Below are 23,990 nucleotides of genomic sequence, written 5' to 3' on the forward strand. Positions count from 1 at the left end.
CAAAATTTTTTCCAAAGAGGCAGCAGGATACATAATGCAGCAAGGTAAGTAGCGCTTTACATAATGAAATTGGGCTCCCGTCGCCGAGCGGCGGGCGGGTTGCCACAAGGCCTCTCCACCGCCGGTAATATGGGGCCAGGCCTTCCCGGCATCGGGGAGCATGGTGGGCCTCTCCCAATGGCATTTTCCATCCCACACCCCTACCCCCGCCACGACCCCCAACGTCGGGCGACCTGTAAAATTCAGCCCAGTATCATGGAAAGCAATTAAATCTTATCTGTCTTCCCTGTTCCCAAAGAAGGGGAACAAAAACACTGCCACATATATGAGTCTGAAAGAAGCATCTGAAAATCAATAATGCCAATCAGTAAACTTTTTTTTATATAGAAACTATGTGACATGTGGCATGAGCATGAAACCTATTTACACTGTATGAGGACAATTTTCAAGTCGCTCCTGCACGAACTGCATTTAAAAATGGCGACCAAAGTAGCGCGCAAATTGGACTTAATGTTGAGTTTCCACCTGTGCCACTTTTTCAGTGGACCTCAGTCTAGGTGACCAAAATTCCCACCAAAAACAGGAGGAGCTTCATGAATTTATCCTAATCAGGATTAAATGAAGTAGCTGCAATACCCAGCACCATTTTAGTCTCTTGCCTGCATTGGTACCGCCAATTCCTGCTCCCACCCATCAAACATAAACAGTACAAGTTGGGAGGAGGCTATTTTCAGCTAAAATTACCGGTATCCTCAAATGCAGTTGGGTAAAGCTGCATGCAGGTTTGGCACACATTTTTATTGTAGTTACTTATGGCTTTTAAGCCTTAAAGGCTTCCATATTTAATGTCCTTACAATTGTTGGTCCTGCAACAATGTTGGCTGCTGCTCTAAAGGGTTACATTCTATTCACTCCTGGCACTTCCACCCCTCTCTTTCATGGTGCTACTGCAAGCTCTTCAAATCATTCCATTCTACCAAATTTGGCACTTCCAGATTGGCGAGGTGCCCATTATGTTTTCCACATTGTAACAAGGGCCACAAACCAAAATGGTTCAGTATCCCGTCCACTGCCCACCCAATTTACATTTTGCATGAAAATCTTCCCCATCTGTTTTAAAAGCTCTGTAACAGGAGGATTAATGTATAGTGCAAAATGTTGTGATGAAAAATAAAAGCATCCCTTCAGTTCCTAGTCACAATTTTCATCCAGCACTGTAGTTAGTTCCTTTGTTCTGCTTTGTAAATTATACAGTACCTTGTTATAATTGGAAATTATTTCAGCCCGTTCTTCTGCAATTAATGCCTCTAAATCTTTCTTCATGTCAAAAGCTGAAAAAGAAATGAAAATTGTTAGTGAATAATTCATATGCATAGCAAAATACAGGATTCTATTTGCAACTTACTGCAACTCAGTCAAAGGGAACATTTTTAAACAAATTGCACAGATGCACACTAATATTGAAATCATCCCCTGGACTGTGCCCACATGATGTCCATAATTCCCCAAGACATGTAGATGAAAGCACTCCTGGAAGTAAAACACTGACTACATAAAATAAATTGAGATATAATCTTTCAATCCTTAGCATAATCATGGAAAAGTAGTTGGTAAAGATTTTGTATTCATTTTTTAAAATTGTTAGACTGGTCTCGACAATATCTTGATTTGTATCTTTTGATGTGTTCTCTATTATTCAGTAGTACCCAGAAACTAGTAGGCAAGATGGATGAAGCTTGGTATGGAAAAGAGCAAACCTATTATTGCAGATGTAATAATATTATACATTCATGCTAAACAATGGTATAGTACCTGTTTTCCCACATAGGCATTTAAGTGCATATATTCCATCAATGTTAAACTTTACCAGTGATACAGAAACTTCACTAGTTATACAGAAGGCCATCACAATAACATTCCCATTATACTTCAAACTGCTACAGCCTTTCCATTAATAGAATCCTTTGTAAGTGCCTTCTCTATGTAACTCACATTTTATTAGCTTACACCAGATGGACAACAGCAGTTCCAAAAGGCAGCTCACCACAACCTTCTCAAGGGAAATTAAAAATAGGCAAAAAATGCTGGCCTTGCCAGCAACATCACATCCCATGAAAGAATAAAAAAACTCTCGACATTGCTTCCAGACCATGACTCAGAGACCATCTAGTGCAGGGTTGTCCAACCTTTTCTGGCGGAGGGCCGCCTTACGATTTTTGCTCAGCCCAGGGGCCGGTGAGCAAATTTCGAAAGATAAAGGCATTAAAAATGTATCTTACCAATAAAAACAACAATTGTGCATTTTTGTGAAGAAGCTTTAAATGAGAAGACTAATTTATTGACTTACTTTCTCGTCACTATATTGAAAACTGATTTAGTGACATATCTGCCATTGTTTTTTTGCTTGTATTAGTAGTCAATCTCTGCCCACACACTTGATGTAGCAGTGCAGAGTATTCTGGATAGATTTCCATCTGTCAGGAGAGACCTTGATCTCTCTTCCCCCTCTCCCCACACATTGTATGTGAGTGTCTCGTTCTCTCTCATCTACCGCCCCCCCTTCCCTCTAGGACTAGGGGACACAGATTGAAAGTTTTATGCAAAAGATGCAAGGGGATATGAGGAAGCACTTTTTTACGTAATGGGTGGTAATGACCTGGAACTTGCTGCCCACAAGGGTGAAAGAAGTGACAACGATCAATGACTTCAATAGAAAGTTGGATGACCATCTGAGAGAAATAGACTTGTAGGGTTACGGGGATCGAGCCAGGGAATGGGACTGACTGCATAGCTCCGTGGAGAGCTGGCATGGACTCGTTGGGCCGAATGGCCTCCTTCTGTGCTGTAAGCAAATGACTCTCTCTCCTCCCCCCCCCCCCCAATCGGTCTCTCTCTGTCCCTCTCTCACTCCTTATTCTGTCCCCCTCCTCCCATCCCTCTCTCTCTCCAGCCCCCGTCTTCAGTGTTCCCCACTCCCCATTCAGTGTTCCCCATTCCCTGCTCAGTGTTCCTCGGTCCCTGCACCGTTCCCTGCTCAGTCTTCCTGGTTCTACACTCAGTGTTCCCCACTCCCCACTCAGTCTTCCTGGCTCCCCACCCCGACTAAGTGTTCCCAACTCCCTGCTCAGTGTTCCCGGCTCCCCGCTCAGTGTTCACCAGTGTTCCTTGCTGGAGCCATTCCCACAACCAGATACTTACCATACCTGTATTATTTAAGTTGGGCCAAGTGGAGGTGGGAACCTGCCCAGTGTGCAGGATACTCGACATTTACTGAAGCGCACGAAAGCAACAGGGGCAGCTGATTCCTGGATGCCTGTGCCACATTCCATCAATTAGTGCTAATGCTGCCTGGGCAGCCCTTGTCAGTCACAGAGAGTGACCAATCACAGAGAGGGTGCTGCCCGTCAGACACAGGTTCTGCCTACATCCTCTGCCTGCCGTACACGGGAGCCATGAATCAGAGCTGAGCCACAAACAGATTGGTGGGCTGGATGGAAACCATCGGCGGGCCGGATTCTGGCCCGGGGGTGCCGTATGTTGTACAACCCTGATCTAGTGCACTCAGAGCGGACATAAGTTTACCTTTTCTGAATCATTCTGGCCACATTTTAATCCTGATGGCCCAACTGATCTTTCCCTCATGATTCACTTTTTAAAAGTTACTTTAGGTCTGAATCAGTTCTAGGCCAAGACTGAGGATAAATTACCTTTCAGTTGTCTACTAACTTTAGTTTGCAACTGGATGGAATGGCATCCTAGGAAACTCCTGGCTGAATTTTACAATCGCGCCACCGCAATCCTAGCCGGGGCGGGCCGCCTCCACCCCCACCCCACCGATCATGGGGAGGGGACGGGCTGTCCGTCCCCGGCAATGGCATCAGCTGCCTGTGCACAGGCGCTGATGCCATTTTTAAAGGGCTTTGAGCCCTACTGTTAAATTTAAATATTTAAAGGTGCAGTGAATAAAAAAAAAACTAAATATATTAATTTTGCCCCTCCTCCACACCCCCCCCAATAACCATAGAATTAATTACTTGCCCGCTAATCCCCCAAAACAATTACCTTGTCTATCTGTCCTTCCCCCCCCTCCCCCCACCCCCCCTAAAGTACATAAACTTTAACCTCAAACCCTTCCCACCATCCCCTACACCAATGATGTTACTTTGACCCTGTTACCCCCACCCCAACACTGAGAAACTTACCTCCTCCCTACAACTGTTCCGCCTTGTTTCCCCAGAGGGAGATCCGAAGGCACGGGAGCGCCGGCCAGCAGCACGAAGATCGCAGAAGGCAGTGGTGTAAGTATAATGAATACATTCGTTTTAATTTATTTACATATTCAAATGGGGAACCTGTCGCCACGAGGCCTCACCGCCGCCAGCAATATCAGGCCGGGTCCAACTGGCGTCAGGGTGTGTGGCTGCCGTCTCCCGGAGGCATTTTCCGGCCCCCATGCCATAAACCCCGACGTCGGGGGTGTCTAAAATCCAGCCCTCAGTGTCTGAATGTATCCTTTTATTGGTGAAGCACTACACCAATGTTCTTGACTGACAGCAGGAGCCCACTAGGTTTTGGAACAGAAGGCTTCCAAGCTCAACTCTTTACAGCACATGTTCGTTAAATAAATAATATCAACTATTGATAACTGATCACTTTCTACCAAAAAATCTTCATCCACAATTTTCTTTCAATTTCTGTTCACAATTATCAGTCTCAACCATCTGTATCACTTTCTATAAGCTGATTTTTTGGGTACATTAGATTAGAACACTACTCTTACAATGATGTGTTCAAACTCCATTGAAGATTTAGACTTAAGATTTAGTCCAGGCTTACAAACAGGTACTGAAGGCGTTCTGCACTTTTGAAGGTGTTGTAATCCCAACTTTTAAAATTCTGAAGTGAAATGTACCTGGCAACTTGAAACCAGTTCCTACTCACTGTAAATCCATAAAACAATTCAGCACTATCCAGCATTAAGTTAACAATCTCACTTCAAGAAGTTATAACGGCGGCTAGTATAGGAAAGTAAATCGTCCACTACATGGTACTTACAGCACAGAATGAGACTATTTGGCTCAACCAGTCCATGCCAGTGTTTAGGCTCCACTCAAACCTCCTCCCATCCTTCCTCCTCTAACAATCAGCACAACCTCTATTCCCTTCTCCCTCATATTTTCATTTAGTTCCCGCTTAAATGCAGCTATACTATTCGCCTCAACACTGCTGTGGTAGCGAGTTTCACATTCTCAGCACTCTTTGGGTAAAGAAATTTCTTACTAGTTTAGTAAGTTGCTTTTTAAAAAAAATTTGTTCATGGGATGTGGGCGTCGCTGGAAAGGCTAGCATTTATTGCCCATCCCTAATTGGCTTCGAGAAGATGGTGATGAGCAACCTTCTTGAACCACTGCAGTTCGTGTAGTGCAGATGCACCCACAGTGCTGTTAGGGAGGGAGCTCCCGGATTTTGACCCAGCAACAATCAAGTAATGGCGATATATTTCCACATCAGGATGGTGGGTAACTTGGAGAGGATCTAATCGGTGGTGGTTCCCATGCTGACCTTGTTCTTCTTGGCAGTAAGATCACAATTTGGAAGGTGCTGTTGAAGAAGCTTTCGCAAGCTGATGCTGTGCATCTTGATGGTATATATGGCAGCCATGGTGTGTCAGTGGTGGAAGGAATGAATGTTTAAGGTGGTGGATGGGGTGTCGATCAAGCGGGCTGCTTTGTATTGGATGGTGTTGAGCTGCTTGAAAGCTGTTGGAGCTGTACTCATCCAGGTAAGTGGGGAGTATTCCATCACACTCCTGTCTTGTACCTTGTAGACGATGCAACTGTTTTAGGGAATCAGGAGGTGTGTTACTCACCGCAGAATACCCAGCCTCTGACCTGCTCTGGTGACCACAGTATTTATGTGGCTGATTTAGTTAAGGTCAATGGTGACCCCTCCAGGATGTTGATGCTGGGGATTCAGCGATGGATATGCCATTTAATGTCCAGGGGAGGTGGTTAGATTCCTCTTGTTGGAAATGGTCATTAACTGGCACTTAACTAGCACAAATGTTACTTGCTACTTATCAAGTGCCACTGGAATAAAAAGCTAGTGTCAACCATGTGACCATGACTCCATCCACTGAGCCCAAAGGAGGAGACTGTACTCCACATCATGGGACAGGCTGCAACAGAGCCCGTGGCATCCGGTGTTCCGAGATCATCGAGGATGGCAGTAAGTTTCAGCCTTATTCCCCTACTCAACTCCCTCCTCACCCTCATTATGAGATCTGGCATTGAGTGAAAGCTGCAGGTGGTGCGACCATGAACTTCCTGCTTTCCTCTCCAACCCCTCCCTCAACTTGACTTTTAAACTTTCAGATATGCAAGAACTCCCACCTGGCTAGCCACAGCACACCCACGAAGGACAGGGAAATCCCACACCAGTGATGGTGAAGCACCGTCACTTGATCTGAAACTTGTAACCACCAGCGCAATATCGGCACTGTGCGTAGTTTAGAGGCTTGTACAGAGTCGGGTTCTGCACATGGTGAGTCACGCCTGAGGAATAAAGGCCCCCTCGACATAAAAAATATATAAAAGGGGCCTGGGGTATAAAGGTCACCTTAAAAAAAAAGAAAAGAAAAAAAAAAAAACGGAGGTTAGTAAAGAAAAAAAAAAACATGGTGAGTCACTAGGCACAAGTGGGCTGCTGCCAGGCCAGAGGGAAAGGATGGTTCGAGCGCCAGTTCATCAGAGGGAGACGTCACATGAGTTCTGCTGCAGGGGACTCAGAAGAGAACGATGGAGTGGCATACAGGGGAAGGTTGGTGAGCATGTACACCAATGTGATTGCTGCATTGGCAGGCCTGCCACAAAGTCTCCCGTCACGGTCAAGGAGAATGGAGGCATCCGGCTCCAAATGTGGCATTGTCATAGAGTCAAAGAGTTATACAGCACAAAAACAGGCCCTTCGGTTCACGGTGTCCATGCCGGCCATCAAGCCTATCTATTCTAATCCCATTTTTCAGCACTTGGCCGTAGCCTTGTATGCTATGGCGTTTCAAGTGCTCATCTAAATACTTCTTAAATGTTGTGAGGGTTCCTGCCTCTACCACCCCTTCAGGCAGTGTGTTCCATATTCCAACCACCCTCTGGGTGAAAACATAGAAGCATAAAAAATAGGAGCAGGAGTAGGTCATTCGGCCCTTTGAGCCTGCTCCGCCATTGATTATGATCATGGCTGATCATCCAACTCAGTAGCCTGTTCCCGCTTTCGCCCCCATATCCTTTGATCCCTTTCGCCCCAAGAGCTATATCTAACTCTTTCTTGAAAACATACCATGTTTTGGCCTCAACTGCTTTCTGTGGCAGCGAATTCCACAGGTTCACCATTCTCCGGGTGAAGTAATTTCTCCTCATCTCAGTCCTGAAAGGTTTACCCTGTATCCTTAGACTATGACCCCTGGTTCTGGACTCCCCCACCATCGGAAACATCCTTCCTGCATCTACCCTGTCAGGTCCTGTTAGAATTTTATAGGTTTCTATGAGATCCCCCCCCTCACTCTTCCGAACTCCAGCGAATATAATCCTAACCGACTCAATCTCTCCTCATACGTCAGTCCCGCCAGGAATCAGTCTGGTAAACCTTCGCTGCACTCCCTCTATAGCAAGAACATCCTTCCTCAGATAAGGAGACCAAAACGGCACACAATATTCCACGTGTGGTCTCATCAAGGACCTGTATAATTGCAGCAAGACATCCCTGCTCCTGTACTTGAATCCTCTCGCTATGAAGGCCTACATACCATTTGCCTTTTTTACCACCAGTTGTACCTGCATGCTTACCTTCAGCGACTGGTGTAAGAGAACACCCAGGACTCGTTGCATATTACCATCCCTCAGTTTATAGCCGTTCAGATAATAATCTGCCTTCCTGTTTTTGCTACCAAAGTGGATAACCTCACATTTATCCACATTATACTGCATCAGCCATGCATTTTCCCACTCACTCAACTTGTCCAAATCACCCTGAAGCCTCTCTGCATCCTCCTCACAACTCACCCTCCCACCCAGTTTTGTGTCATCTGCAAATTTGGAGATATTACATCTAGTTCCCTTATCTAAATCATTGATGTATATTGTGACTAGCTGGGGTCCTAGCACCGATCCCTGCGGTACCCCACTAGTCACTGCCTGCCATTCGGAAAAAGATCGTTTATTCCTACTCTTTGTTTCCTGTCTGCCAACCAATTTTCTGTGCATCGCAATACACTACCCCAATCCCATGCGCTTTACTTTTACACAGTAACCTCTTACGTGGGACTTCATTGAAAGCGTTCTGAAAGTCCAAATAAATGACATCCACTGGGTGTCCCTCATCAACTCTACTAGTTACATCCTCGAAGAATTCTAGTAGATTTGTCAAGCGTGATTTCCCTTTCATAAATCGCGGCTGACTCTGTCCGATTCTACCACTGTTCTCCAAGTGCTCTGCTATAAAATCTTTGATAATGGACTCTAGAATTTGCCCCACTACCGATGTCAGGCTGACTGGTCTATAATTCCCTGTTTTCTCTCTACTTCCCTTTTTAAATAGTGGGGTTACATTAGCTACCCTCCAATCTGTAGGAACTGTTCCAGAGTCTATAGAATCTTGGAAGATGACCACCAATGCATCCACTATTTCTAGGGCCACTTCCTTAAGTACTCTGGGATGTAGATTATCAGGCCCTGGGGATTTATCGGCCTTCAATCCCATCAATTTCCGCAACACCATTTCTCTACTAATACTGATTTCCTTAAGTTCCTCCCTCTCACTAAACCCTGTGTTCCCCAACATTTCTGGTATGATATTTGTGTCCTCCTTTGTGAAGACAGAACCAAAGTACGCATTTAGTTGGTCAACCATTTCTTTGTTCCCCATAATAAATTCCCCTGTTTCTGACTGTAAGGGACCTACATTTGTCTTAACCAATCTTTTTCTCTTCACATACCTATCGAAACTTTTACAGTCAGTTTTTATGTTCCCCGCAAGCTTATTCTCATTTTCTATTTCCCTCTTCTCAATCAATCTCTTGGTCCTCCTTTGCTGAATTTTAAACTGCTCCCAATCCTCAGGTCTGTTGTTTTTTCCAGAAAATTTGTATGCCTCTTCCTTGGATCTAATGCTATTTCTAATTTCCCTTGTAAGTCATGGTTTGGACACCTTTCCCATTTTACTTTTGCGCCAGACAGGAATAAACAATTGTTGCAGTTCATCCATGCGCTGTTTGAATGTTTGCCATTGCCTATCCACCGTCATCCCTTTAAGTAACATTTCCCAATCCATCATAGCCAATTCGCGCCTCATACCTTCGTAGTTTCCTTTATTAAGATTCAGGACACTAGTCTCAGAATCAATTACGTCACTCTCCATCTTGATGAAGAATTCTATCATATTATGGTCGCTCATCCCCAAGGGGTCTCGCACAACGAGATTGTCAATTATTCCTCTCTCATTACACAATAGTCAGTCTCAGATGGGCAGTTCTCTAGTTGGTTCCTCAACATATTGGTCCAGAAAACCATCCCGTATACACTCCATGAATTCTTCCTCTACGGTATTGTGTCGAATTTGATTTGCCCAATCTATATGCAGATTAAAAACATTTTTCCTCAAAAATGTACACAGTACTCCAGCTGTGGTCAAACTAGCGTTTTATATAGCTCCATCATAACCTCCCTGCTCTTATATGCTATGCCTCGGCTAATAAAGGCAAGTATCCCATATGCCTTCCTAACCACCTTATCTACCTGTGCTGCTGCCTTCAATGATCTATGGACATGTACACCAAGGTCCCTCTGAACCTCTGTACTTCATAGGGTCCTACCATGCATTGTATTACCCTTGTCTTGTTAGTCCTCCCAAAATGCATCACCTCACACTTCTCAGGATTAAATTCCATTTGCCACTTCTCTGCCCATCTATATTGTCCTGTAATCTAAGGCTTTCCTCCTCACTATTTACGACACCACTAATTTTCATGTCATCTGCGAACTTACTGATCATATCTCCTATATTCACGTCTAAATCATTAATGTACACTACAAACTGCAAGGGCCCCAGCACTGATCCCTGCGGTACACCACTGGTCACAGGCTTCCAATCGTAAAACAACCCTCAAACATCACCCTCTGCCTCCTGCCACTAAGCCAATTCTAGATCCAATTTGCAAAATTGCCCTGGATCCCATGGGCTCTTACCTTCTAGAACAATCTCCCATGCGGGACCTTATCAAAAGCCTTACTGAAGTCCATGTAGACTGCATCAACTGCTTTACCATCATCTACATACCTAGTCACCTCCTCGGAAAATCCGATCAAATTTGCTGGACATGATCACCCCCTGACAAAGCCATGCTGACTATCCTTGATTAATCCCTGCCTCTCCAAGTGGAGATTAATCCTGTCCCTCAGAATTTTTTCCAATAGTTTCCCTACCACTGATGTTAGACTCAGTGGCCTGCAATTACCTGGTTTATCCCTACTACCCTTCTCAAATAATGCTACCACATTTGCTGTCCTCCAGTCCTCTGGCACTTCTCCTGTGGCCAGAGAGGATTTGAAAATTTGTGTCAGAGCCCCTGCAATCTCTTCCCTTGCCTCACATAGTAGCCTGGAATACATCTCATCTGGGCCTGGGGGATTATCTACTTTTAAGCCTGCTAAAACCACTAATATCTCCTCCCTTTCAATGATAATTTGTTCAAGTATATCACAATCCCCCTCCCTGATCTCTACACCTACATTGTCCTTCTCCATAGTGAACAGAGATGAAAAGTAATCATTTAAAACCTCACCTACGTCCTCCGGCTCCACACACAGATTGCCACTTTAGTCCTTCATGGGCCACACTCTTTCCCTGGTTATCCTCTTGCCCTTAATATACTTATAAAACGCCTTAGGATTTTCCTTTAACTTGCCCGCCAGTGTTTCTTCATGCCCCCTCTTTGCTTTCCTAATTACTTTTTTTAAGTGCCCCACTAAACTTTCTATACTCCTCTAGGGCCTGCACTGTTTTCAGCCCTCTAAATCTGCCATAAGCCTGGTTTTTTGTCTTATCAAATCCTCTATATCTCTTGACATCCAGGGTTCCCTGGACTTATTGGTCCTACCCTTCACCTTTACTGGAACATGTTGGCCCTGATCTCTCACTATTTCCTTCTTGAATGCCTCCCACTGGTCTGATGTAGACTCTCCTACAAGTAGCTGCTCTCAGTAAACTTTGGCCAGATCCTGTTTTATCATATTGAAATCAGCCTTCCCTCAATTCAGTACCTTTATTTCCAGTCCATCTTTGTCCTTTTCCATAACTACCTTAAATCTGACAGAGTTATGGTCACTATCCCCGAAATGCTCCCCCACTGACACTTCTACCACTTGACCGGCTTCATTCCCTAAGATTAGGTCCAGTACTGCCCCTTCTCTTGTAAGACTTTCTATGTGCTGGCTCAAAAAAGCTCTCCTGGATGCACTTTAAGATTTCTGCCCCCTTTAAGACTTTTGCACTAAGACTATCCCAGTTAATACTGGGGATGTTGAAATCCCCTACTATTATTACCCCATTATTTTTACACCTCTGAGATTTGCCTACACATCTGCTCCTCTATCTCTCCCTGTCTGTTTCGAGGTCTGTAGTACACTACCAGCTGAGTGATTGTCCCCTTTGTGTTTTTAAGTTCTACCCATATGGCCTCATTTGAGGAACCTTCTAAGCGATCATCTCTCCTTACTGCAGTAACTGACCACTTGATCAATCGTGCAATGCCACCTCCTCTTGTACACCCCCGCCTCCCTGTCACACCTGAAGATTCTATTCCCTGGAATATTAAGCTACCAGTCCTGCCCTTCCCACAACTATGTCTCTGTGATAGCAATAATATTGTATTCCCATGTGTTAATTAATGCCTTACTTGTAAGACTCCTTGTGTTAAATTAGCTGCAATCCAGCCTTGCATTATTCGCTTGTGCCTTAGCAGGTCTCTATTTGCTCTGCCTTCCAGACTGGCTTAGTTTCTCTTCTATTCTCTTCTATATTTGGCTGTGCATCACCCTCTTCAGTACCTCCACTCTGTATCCCATCCCCCTGCCAAATTAGTTTAACCCCCCCACCCCCACCCCGCCACCCAGCAACAGCAGTAGCAAACCTCCCTGCAAGGATGTTGCTCCCGTTCCGGTTCAGGTGCAACCTGTCCAACTTGTACAGGTTCCACCTTCGCCAGAAACAGACCCAGTGATCCAGGAAACTAACGCCCTCCCTCCTTCACTAAGTCTTCAGCTACGCATTCATCTGCTCTCTCCTCCTATTCCAATACTCACTAGCACGTGGAACTGGGAGCAATCCAGAGATTACAAGCTTTGAGGTCCTGCTTTTTAATCTGCTACCTAGCTCCCTAAATTCGTGCAGGACTTCATCCCTCTTTCTACCTGTGTCATCGGAACCAATGTGAACCACAACCTCTGACTGTTCACCCTCCCCTTCACAATGTCCTGTAGCTGCTCCACTACATCCTTAGCACTAGGGAGACAACATATCATCCTGGAGTCATGTTTGCAGCCACAGAAACGCCTATCTGCACCCCTTATGATAGAATCCCCTATCACTATAGCTCTCCCACTCTTATTCCTCCCCTCCTGTGTAGCTGAACCACCCGTGATGCCACAGACTTGGCTCTTGCTGCATTCCCCTGAGAAGCTATCACCCCCAACAGGATTCAAAGCAGAAAATATGTTAGAGAGATGGACCCATGGGACTCCTGCGCTACCTGCCTAGTTCTTCTACTCTGCTTGGTGGTCACCCATTCCCTTTTTGACTGAGCAGTCTTTACCTGTGGTGTGACCACCTCTCTGTACATGCTATCTACGATGATATCAGCATCGTGGATGCGCCACAATGTCCCCAGCCGCTGCTCCAGATCCGAAACGCAGATTTCGAGTAGCTGCAGCTGGAGATACTTACTGCACACGTGTTCAACCTGGACACTGAAAGTGTCCCTGACTTCCCACATTGCACATGAGGAGCACTCCACGCTGCCAAGCTCCCCTGCCATGACTTACCCTTAATTTACTCCCTTAAATTACTCAAAAATTAGAGATTATTTACACTGTGCAGAGCTTGAAGCCCATCCTTTCCATTGTGAAGTGGTGGCCAACTCCGAGCTGGATTTTGTTCTCCCCAAGGCGTCGGGTTCCGTGTGCGGCAGGGTGCCCGATGATACCTCCGGGAGAGGGCCACCACACACACTAATGCTGGAAGGGCCCAGCCCAATAATACCAGAGGCAGCAAGGCCTCGTGGCAGCAACCCCCGCACCCCGCCCCCACCCCGGCCAGTCGGCAATGGGACCCCAATTTGAATATTTAAATAAATTAAAATGAATGAATTAATGAACTCACATTGCTGCCTGATGTCCTGCTTTAACCTATGGCCCGATGGCTGGCACTCCCGCGCCTTCAGACCCCAGCTGGGGAAACAAGGTGCTATATTGGTGGGAAGGGGGGAGGAGGTAAGTTTATCAGTGTGGGAATGGGGGGACGAGGCCAAATTAACATCATGGGTGTCGGGGATGGCGGGAAGGGTTGGAGTTGAAAGTTTGTGCAGCTTTGGGGGGGATTGGTCAGATTGTAAAGGTAGGTGTTTTGGGGGGGGGGGGGGGTGGCAAATAATTAATTTAATTGTTATTGGGGGAGTAGGAGAGGGTCAAAAGAAATGTATTTACTTATTTTTATTTATTTCACCTTTAAATTGCCCATTAGGGCTGACAGCCATTTAAAAAGGGCGTCAGTGTCTGTGCACAGGCAGCTGACGCCATTACTGGGGACGGACTGCCAACCCTCTCCATGTGATTGGGGGGAGGGGGTGCGGCCCCCCCCGGCTAGGATTGCACGGGCCGCCGTTTTTTTACCTGCCACCAAAATTGGCAGGGCCACATAAAAATCCCTCCATCACTGCACTAGCAAACCCATCCATGATGGAGAGTGTCTGTTGGCCACTGTCTTAGTGTTCACTGCAGCACAGGCAGAAGGCACCGAGTGTCCCAGTGCTGCAGTGGATACTCAGGTAGACGCCTTGGCCGGGATGTTATTCTGACGATGGAGATCTCAACATCTGGAAAAATTGACAACATGATCCACATGCTGCCTCTTCTCTGGAAGGTCCACCAAATCTAGTACCAATCAGGCATTTAAGTGGACAGTGACATGCCTGCCACAGGATCAAGGACCCCATCACCGGAGGTCCCACCCGTGGAGATCTGTCAGCCAATTAGAGGCTGCCAGCTGCAGCGCCACTGCAGAGGTGGTGGTTGCTGCTAGAGGAGCACCTACTGGAGGCTGAGGAGCGTCGATGGACCCAGGCCACAGGTAGGTCAGGGTGGGAGGGGTCTTGCAGAGGGTGGGTCAGTAGCAAGGACAGGGGTTGGCTCTCAGCTGCTCCGCCCCTCCCTTCCCTATGCCGGGTTCCTTGTTCAGGCACCGTGTCTTTTAACGAGGAACTACCTCCCCATCCCCCCCCCCCCTCCCCCACCCTACCCTCCCAGAGTCGGGAAGCAGCCTGCAGCTTGCACAGTTTTTCCCGTGCTGCCCATGCAATGACAGGGCCACCCGCCGCATGGTTAATTGTGGCTGCAGAGGGAAGAGGCCCTTAATTGAGATTAATTGCCCAATTAAGGGCCTCAATTGGCAGCAGACTAAATTTTGGTCGAGGCGGGATGGTGGTGGGAATGCCTAAGGTGACACTTTAGTGCAGTATTGAAGGCGCACTGCATTGTCAGAGGTACCATCCTTCAAATAAGTCATTGATCCAATGCACGTTGCAGGGCTTCAGATCGAGGTTAAAGAGTCCATGGTATTACCATGGAAAAGTAGGGTGTTTTCCTGTCTCTTGGCCATCATTCTTTCTTTCACCAGTATCATCAAAACAAATTAATTAGTTGTTTATCTCATCACTGTTTAGAGGATCTTGCTGTGTGCAAAATGTCTGCTATGTAACAGTAATCACTGCACTTTAAAGTAATTAATTTTGTGTGAAAGGAACTGTGTTTCTATAGCGTCTTTCACAATTTCAGGACATTACAAAGTGCTTTACAGAAAATTTAGTAGCTTTTGAAGTGTAGTCTCTGTTAAGAACATAAGAAATAGGAGCGGGAATAGGCCATTCGGCCTGTCAAGCCTGCTCTGCCATTAAATAAGATCATGGCTGATCTGATTGTGGCCTTTACTCCACTTTCCAGCCTGCCCCCAGATCACTTGACTCCGTTGTCTATCAAAAACCTGTCTAACTCAGCCTTGAATATATTCAATGACCTAGCCGCCACTGCTTGCTGGAGAAAAGAATTCTAAACACGAATGACCCTCTGAGAGAAGAAATTCATCCTCATCTCCATATTAAATGGGAGACCCCTTAATTTGAAACTGTGCCCCCAGTTCTAGATTCCCCCATGAGGGGAAACATCCTCTCAGCATCTATCCTGTCAAGCCCCCTCAGATACGTCTCAATAAGATCACCTTTCAATCTTCTAAACTCCAATGAGTATAGGCCCAACCTGCTCAAGCTTTCCTCATAAGACAAACCCCTCATCCCAAGAAACACCCTAGTGAACCTTCTCCAAACTGTTTCCAATGCAGTTACATCCCTTTTTAAATATGGTGACCAAAACTGTACACAGTACTCTAGATGCGGCCTCACCAATGCCCTGTACAGTTGTCACAAGACTTCCCTACTTTAATACTCCATCCCACTTGCAGTAAAGGTCAACATTCCATTTTCCTTCCTAATTACTTGCTGTACCTGCATGCAGACTTTTTGTGATTCATGTACAAGGACACCCAGATCCCTCTGTACCACAGCATTCTGCAATGTCTCTCCATTTAAATAATATTCTGATTTTCTATTCTTCCCACCAAAGTGGACAACCTCACATTTTCCCACATTATACTCCATCTGCCAAATTTTGCCCATTTAACCTATCTATATCCCTTTGCAGACTTTTTGTGGCCTCCTCACAACTTGCTTTCCTATCTATCTTCGTATCGTCAGCAAATTTGGGTAAAACATACTCAGTCCTTGTTAACCATGTTGACTATGCCTTATTGTACTGTGATTTTCTAGATGTCCTGCTACTACCTCTTCAATAATGGATTATAGCATTTTCCCAATGACAGATGTTAGGCTAACTGGCCTATAAGTTCCTGCTTTCTGTCTCCCTCTTTTCTTGAACAGAAGTGTTACATTTGCTGTTTTCCAATCTGCTGGAATCTTTCCAGAATCTAGGGAATTTTGGAAGATTACAACCAATGCATCCACCATCTCTGTAGCCACTTCTTTTAAGACCCTCGGATGCAGGCCATCAGGTCCAGGGGAATTGTCAGCCTTTAGTTCCATTAGTATTCCCGTTACTTTTCTCTAGTGATAGTGATTGTTTTAAGTTCCTCCCTCCCTTTTGTCTCCTGATTTTCTATTATTCTTGGGATGCTTTTTGTGTCTTCTACTGTGAAGATGAATACAAAATACCTGTTTAAAGTCTCTGCCATTTCCTTGTTTCTCATTGTTAATTCCTCAGTCTCACCCTCTAAGTGACCAGTGCTCACCTTAGCTACTCTTTTCCTTTTTGCATATTTGTAGAAGCTTTCACTGTCTGTTTTGAGATTTTTTGCTACTTTTCTCTCATACTCCAATTTCTCCCTCTTTTGCTTTAGTCATCCGTTGCTGGTTTCTAAAACTTTCCCAATCTTCTGGCCTACCACTAATCTTGGCAGCATTGTATGCCTTTTCTTTCAACTGATATCCCCTTAACTTCCTTAGTTAGCCATGGATGATGCATCCTTCTTGTAGAGTATTTCTTTCTCAATGGAATATATCTTTGTACAGAGTTTTGAAATGTCTCCTTAAATGTCTACCACCGCTTCTCTACCGTCTTACCTTTTAACCTATTTTCCCAGTACACTTTAGCCAACTCTGTCTTTATACTGTTGTGATTGCATATATTTAAGTTTAAGACACTAGTTATAGACCCACATTTCTCACCTGCAAACTGAATGTGAAATTCTATCATGTTATGATCACTCTTACCTAGAGGATCCTTTACTATGAGGTCGTTAATGAATCCTGTCTCATTACACACCACCAGGTCTAAAGTAGCCTGGTCCCTGGTAGGTTCCAGAACATATTGTTCTAAGAAACTGTTCCAAATATACTCTTATGAACTCATCATACAGGCTACCTTAGCCAACTTGATTTATCCAATCGATGTGAAGATTAAATTCACCCACAATTGCAAGTCCCCATTATTTCTTGATGTATACTCTGTCCTACTTTGTAGCTACTGTTAGGGGGCCTATAAACTACCCCACCAATGACTTCTTTCCTTTGCTATTTCTTATCTCTGCGCTGAGTCTACATCTTGATCTTCTGAATCAAGATAATTTCTCACTATTGTACTGACCTCATCCTTTATTAACAGAGCTACTCCACCTCCTTTTCCAATCCTCCTATCCTTCTAAAATGTCAAATACCCTTGAATATTCAGGTCCTAGCCTTGGTAACCTTGCAACCATGTCTCTGTAATAGCTATCATATCATACTCATTTATTTCTATTTGTGGTAGCAATTCATCCATCTTGTTACGAATGCTGCGAGCATTCAAATAAAGAGCCTTTAATTCTGTCTTCTTACCATTTTTCCCTACTCTGATCTTATTTGCTGGTGCACTGTTATGTTTGTACACTCTGTCCCTTCCTGTCACACTCTGGTTCTCATAACCTGTATCATTACCTTTGCCCTGTTCCCTTGTCCTTCCTCTAAATTTCCAAATCTCCCCCCATGGTAACTCTCCCCCACTATTTAGTTTAAAACCCTCTCTACTGCCCTAGTTATATGATTCACCAGGACACTGGTCCCAGTGCGGTTCTGGTGAAGGCCGTCCCAACAGTACAGCTCCCTCTTTCCCCCAGTACTGGTGCCAGTACCCCATGAATCGAAACCCACTACTCTCAATGTAGGTTGCAATGTAGGGGAACATTTGTACACAGCAAAATCCCAAAAATAACCATGAGATACATAATCTGGCCTGCTTTTTTTTTTAAATGATGTTGGTTAAGGAATTGGCCAGGAAACCAGGAAAACTCCCCTGGTCTTCGAATAGTGCCATAAGATCATTTACGCCCAACTGAGAGCATACGCACAGATACTTGGTTTAACATGTCATCTGAGAGACAGCACCTTTACTAGTGCAGCACTCCATCAGCACCAGCCTGGATTATGTATTCAAGTCTCTGGATTGGGGTGTGAATCATTAACCTTCTGAGGTGAGAGTATGACAACTGAGCTGATATGTGAAGGGCTATGACAGAGGTGATAGGGTTATATTTAAATTCAAGTCTTTTTTTTTTTTACACAGGAAGTTCAGACCCCATTTATAGTACACAGTGGTTTTGAACTGCAAAACTTGTACTTTTGCAGGACAGAATAATTATTCTGCTACTAAGAAAAACCTGTTTAAAAATGCTGAACAATATCATCAATCGTGAAACTCTTGACTACAACAGCTAACACAGCAAAGGACTCAGAGCTGAAGGAGTCAGCTGGTCTGGCTGGGAGCAACCATTACACTGTCAGCTTTTGAATTTTGCAAAATCTTACTATTTATTGTGGCAAATGGGAGCAGAGTTATCTGCTAACTCAGTTCCTATTTGTTACCAGCACAACACCACTTCAGCAGCCATGTTTCACTTACGTTCAACAGGAAATTATTGTAGGGAGCCAACTCCACCATCCCATTTTTTTTTTTAATTGCAAAACATGTTTCAAACCAAGATATAACTTCAAGCAGAGAGAAGCTTCAGTAATTTTGGAAAGTCATCTAATGCATGTTCCTTGGCACATTTTTTCCCTATGGACTTTTGGTAAATTTCTCTGTTCAACAAAGTGAACATGTCCATAGTGGGCAATGTCAACATGAGACACCTGTAGCTGCACAAATAAAGTTCCACTTCTTCGACAGTAGCCTCCAAAGAATACACCCTATTCTTCCAGTATGTTATTTCAATTTCTACCACTTGTGAGCTGAACGTCAATTATTTCTTTACGGTAGATTATTTCTAAACCAGGCAACATTTTTTTTTAATCCTAAAAGTCACCTGCCTTTAATAAGAACCTTTACCAATGGTTCCTTCATTCAGATTATTAACAATTAAATAAATGCTATGATACTGAGAGCTTCAAGAATTAAAGACCCATCAGTAGTCAATTAAAAATGGTTTAGTACTCCATGCTATGCAGACCTTAAACTTACCAACAACCATGAAATAAAAAGTAGTAAAACAACATTTGAACCGAACATGAACTGAACATTAACCCTGCTCCACCATTCAATAGGATCATGGCTGATCATCCACTTCAATGCCTTTTCCCCCACACTATCCCCATATCCCTTTATGTCATTGGTATTTAAAAATCGGTCATCTCTGCTTTAAACATACTCAATGTCTGAGCTATCACAGCCCTCTGGGTAGAGAATTCCAAATATTCACAACCCTCTGAGTAAAGAAATTTCTCCTCATCTCGGTTCTAAGTGGCTTCCCCCTAATATTTTAAAATTGTGTCCGTTGGTTCTAGACTCCCCAACTCGGGGAAGCATCTTAGCTGCATCTACCCTGTCTATCCCTTTAAGTATTTTGTAGGTTTCAATGAGATCACCTCTCATTCTTCGCAACTCTAGAGAATACAGGCCCAGTTTCCCCAATCTCTCTTCATAGGACAGTCCCGTCATCCCGGGAACAAGTCGTGAACCTTCGTTGCACTCCCTCTATGGCAATAACATCCTTCCTAAGGTCAGGGGACCAAAACTGCGTACAGTATCCAGGTGCGCTCTAACCAAGGTTCTATATAATTGAAGCAAAACTTCGCTACTCCTGTACTCAAATCCTCTTGTGATAAAAGCTAACATACCATTAGTCTTCCTAATTGCTTGCTGCACCTGCATGTTAACTTTCAGTGACTTATTGACAAGGCCACCCAGGTCCCTTTGATACACTTATCATCTTTAAATATAGCCAGCCTTTCTAACGCTTGCTCTTTTATTAATTTTTAGCCCATCCAGTGTCTCAACTACCTTGTCTTTCACAATGACAAGTGCAATATCTTCTTTCTTGGAAATGACATGTGCAAAGTACTCATTTAGTACCTCAGCCATGCTCCCTGCCTCCATGTGTAAATCCCCTTTTAGGATCCGAATGGAACCTACTCTTCCTTTTACCACCCTTTTACTATTTATATGCCTATAGAAGACTTTTGAATTCCCGTTTATGTTATCTGCCAGTCTCTCTCTCTTTGCTTCTCTTCTTTGTTTTTTCACTTCTCCACTGAACCTTCTATATTCAGCATGGTTCTCAACTGTATTATCCGCCTGACAACTGTCATATGCACCCTTATTCAGCTTTATCTTACTCTCTATCTCTTACAACAACCAGGGAGCTCTGGATTTGTTTGCCTTACTTTTCCCCTCGTGGGAATGTACCTTGACTGTACCAGAACTATCTCCTATTTAAAGGCACTCCATTGTTCCGTTACAGTTTTGCCAGCCAATCTTTGATTCCAATTTACCTGGGCCAGATTCGTTCTCATCCAATGAAGTTGGGCCACCCCCATTAAAAAATATTTACTCTGGATTGCTCCCTGTCTTTTCCAACCTAAACCATATGATACCATGATCACTGTCCCCTAAATGTTCCCCTAATGACACTTGATCCACCTCATTCCCCAGAACCAGATCCAGCTATGCCTCCTTCCTAGTCAGACTGGAAACATATTGATAGTAGAAAATTCTCCCGAACACACTCTAGAAACTCTTCCCCCTCTCTGTCCTTTACACTATTACTATCCCAGTCTATATTAGAATAACTGAAGTTCCCCCAAAATATCTACTCCATAATTCTTGCACCTCTCTGTAATTTCCTTGCAGGTTTGTTCCTCTACATCTTTCCCACTAATTGGTGGCCTATAGAATGTACCCAGCAATGTAATGGTACCTCTATTGTTTCTTATTTCTAACCAAATAGATTTTGTCCTTGACCCCTCTAGGACGTCCTCTCTCTCCAACACTAATGTTCTCCTTCATCAATACTGCTACCCCTCCTCCTTTCTTTCCTTCCCTATCTTTCCTGAACACCTTGTATCCAAGAATATTTAGTACACCCCCAGTTCTGCCCTTTTTTGAGCCAGATCTCCATTGTTGCCACAACATCATATTTCCACATGGCTATTATGAATGCTGAACTCTGTAGTATGATAATGTTTTAAAAACTGTGATCTTTAATGCAGTATAAAAAAGATTCGGGGAAGAGATGTGACCTCACACCAAGTCTACCCAGAGACAAATCAGAGGGCTTTGTTATCATGCAAACAAGGAACCCAGATCAAAGACCCTTTTGAAAGCAGAGTACAAGGTTGTAACACCTGACTGGCAATGAGTTTCGCTCTACCAGACTCTCAGATCGTAAACAAGGAATCAGGAGCTCTAAAAATGCAAATTCGAGTTGCAATTGCTAACAGTAGGAAACAAAGGAAGGCCCAGGTAGTTCTGAAATGACCAGACTTCTGGACTCTGAATATTATAAAAGGAAAAGAACTACTGACGTTTGAGTCTGGATAAATTCAACAGACTTTCTTGGGTCTGTATGCTGTAAGGAAGAAAGGAAGACACAAAAACCAGCAGGATCAGCCTCAGAAGAGAGAGAAAACAACTGCTCTCAGAAAACTGAGAGACAGACTGCTAAGATTTGAACCCAGTTCAAAGGCTCGAGGTTTGCTGAGGAGGAAAGACCAATAGGGTTACCAGAGTTTATCTTATTAACAGGAGACCAGTCAAGTGTGCTCAGAGGAATAGAGCGAAGAGGACATTGTCTTTGTTAAGGACACTGGAAGATCCAACCCATTGTAACTGGGAGGAGTTTGGGACTTCTAACTGCAAAGATACCGATTTGATGACAACACTGTGTAATGTATCAACGTGGTGTGGAGTTTTCCAGTGTGTTAATTAGTTAATGGGAAATACCTTTCTGTGGAATTTAGTATATCAGCTACTTACTAAGTACTGTTTAGTTAATTGTGTTTTTTTTAAAGATAAGTTGTTCTAGTTACAATCTTAAAACATGATATCATGCTGTGTAATTCTTTCAATTGGTCTGGGGAGATCAAATCTCTTCATTTAAAGTTAATGCTTTCAACTGAGGCTGTAACACTATCTGTGCCTGCAGCTCACTAATCTTTTTTTATCATACTCCATGCATTCACATGGATGCACAATGAACTTAATTTAGACCTAATTACATTCCCTCTTACACTGACCTCACCTAATACTTTACTATTTCCAACTCTAGTGCCATCTCTCTCCCCCAATTCTCTGTGCACATTGGTTTTCCTCTCTAATATTACTTCCTGGTTTCCACACCCCCGTCAAGTTAGCCTAAACCCTTGTTACAAGGGCTTCCATTTTTTTGTTAAATTTTTTTTTTTTGAGGACTTGGGTTTTAAAACTGAAAAGGATTCTGTAGATGCTGGACTTTGTGTTTTGTTTAAAAAGAGGTCACTGGAAGGTCTTCTGGACTTAGTTTGAAAAGAAACAATTACTGGAAGAATCAAGAAGTGCTATAAACAAGCCCTTACTGGAAGTCATCTGTCTTCATATAATTATCCAGCAGGGGGTTTTTGACTTGGGGAAAGATGTTTACAAAGAAGTGACAGGTCAAGATTTATAAGGGTCAGAAGGCTTGACTCTTGTGATATTGTTTTTGGTTTCACTTTGGATAGTGAGTTGGGGATGTGTTAAAAAGACAGTTGGAGAAAACTTGCCAAGGGAGCAAACCCCAACTTTCAGCTTGTTCCATCTCTTTAAAAAAGCCTCCCAACTTTTCCATTCTTTAAGAAGCCCTGAGAAGCAAGTGTAAGAAACAGATTGAAACTGTTGCCGCATTTTTCCTGGAAAGCCTGCCCAAACTGATCTTCAATGTCGCCAGACAAGAACTGTTCTAGGAAGATCCCAGTAACAGCCGTCTACGCGTATTTGGGATGCCGGACCAAAACAAAGGACATCTAACATCTTTCCATATCTTCTCTATTTTTCTTCAAGAATTAGCAAGTATTTGGCCAAAGTATTCTTTTTCGTTTTTTTTTTAAATAGAGCTCTAAAGAGAAAATCTCTTAACGTGTGTGTGTGTGTGTGTGTGTGTGTGTGTGTGTGTGTGTGTGTGAGAGAGAGAGGGGTTAAGGTAAAAAGGGAACTTTCATATTTCAATATGTGTGTTCATGCTTTGCTTCATTACTGGTTATGTCTTGTTTTATAATCAACTGATAATTTTGTTGTTTATTAAAGAAATCTAGTTGGTGTATTTTATTCCAGGATAAAAACAGATCCCAATCTATGATTGACCATATCGTTAAGTGGGAAAAAATGTAAATATATGTTGTGACCTGTGGAGAAGTGGAACTAGAAAAATAGTGCACTCCTCCTGCCTTGGTCGTAGCACCCTCCACAACAGCACTAGCAATTCACCCCGCAAGGACATTGTTCCCAGCTCTATTCAGGTGCAACCCCCCACCCCAAAAACCTGTGCAGGTCCCATCTCCCCCAGAATCAGTCCCAATGTCCCAGGAATCTAAAGTCCCCCCCTCCTGCACCATCTCTCCAGCCATGCACTTATCTGCTCTGTCCTACTTTTTTTTTTTTAATTCTTTCATGGGATGTGGGTATCACTGGAAAGGCTAGCATTTGTTGCTCATCCCCAATTGCCTTTGACAACTGAGTGGCTTGCTAGGCCATTTCAGAGGGCAGTTCAGAGTCAACCATATTGCTGTGGGTCTGGAGTCTCATGTAGGCCAGACCAGGTAAGGTAATGTCCCTAAAGGATATATGTGAACCAGATGGGTTTTTACGACAATCAATGATAGTTTCATGGCACCATTA

The 23,990-nt window shown here is 43.9% G+C and overlaps 1 protein-coding gene across 1 annotated transcript in view; it reads right to left on the bottom strand.

Moving 5' to 3' along the window:
- The window catches only part of LOC137377094 (ecotropic viral integration site 5 protein homolog), a 279,264-nt gene that overhangs the window by 199,035 nt on the left and 56,239 nt on the right, over positions 1 to 23,990 (bottom strand). The window contains exon 3 of the mRNA XM_068046389.1: positions 1,258 to 1,331. Coding sequence (XP_067902490.1) covers positions 1,258 to 1,323 — 66 coding nt within the window. The 5' untranslated portion in view covers positions 1,324 to 1,331. The remainder of the gene's footprint in view (positions 1 to 1,257; positions 1,332 to 23,990) is intronic.

Source organism: Heterodontus francisci, chromosome 14, assembly GCF_036365525.1.
Source record: "Heterodontus francisci isolate sHetFra1 chromosome 14, sHetFra1.hap1, whole genome shotgun sequence".
Classification (NCBI taxonomy): Eukaryota; Metazoa; Chordata; class Chondrichthyes; order Heterodontiformes; family Heterodontidae; genus Heterodontus; species Heterodontus francisci.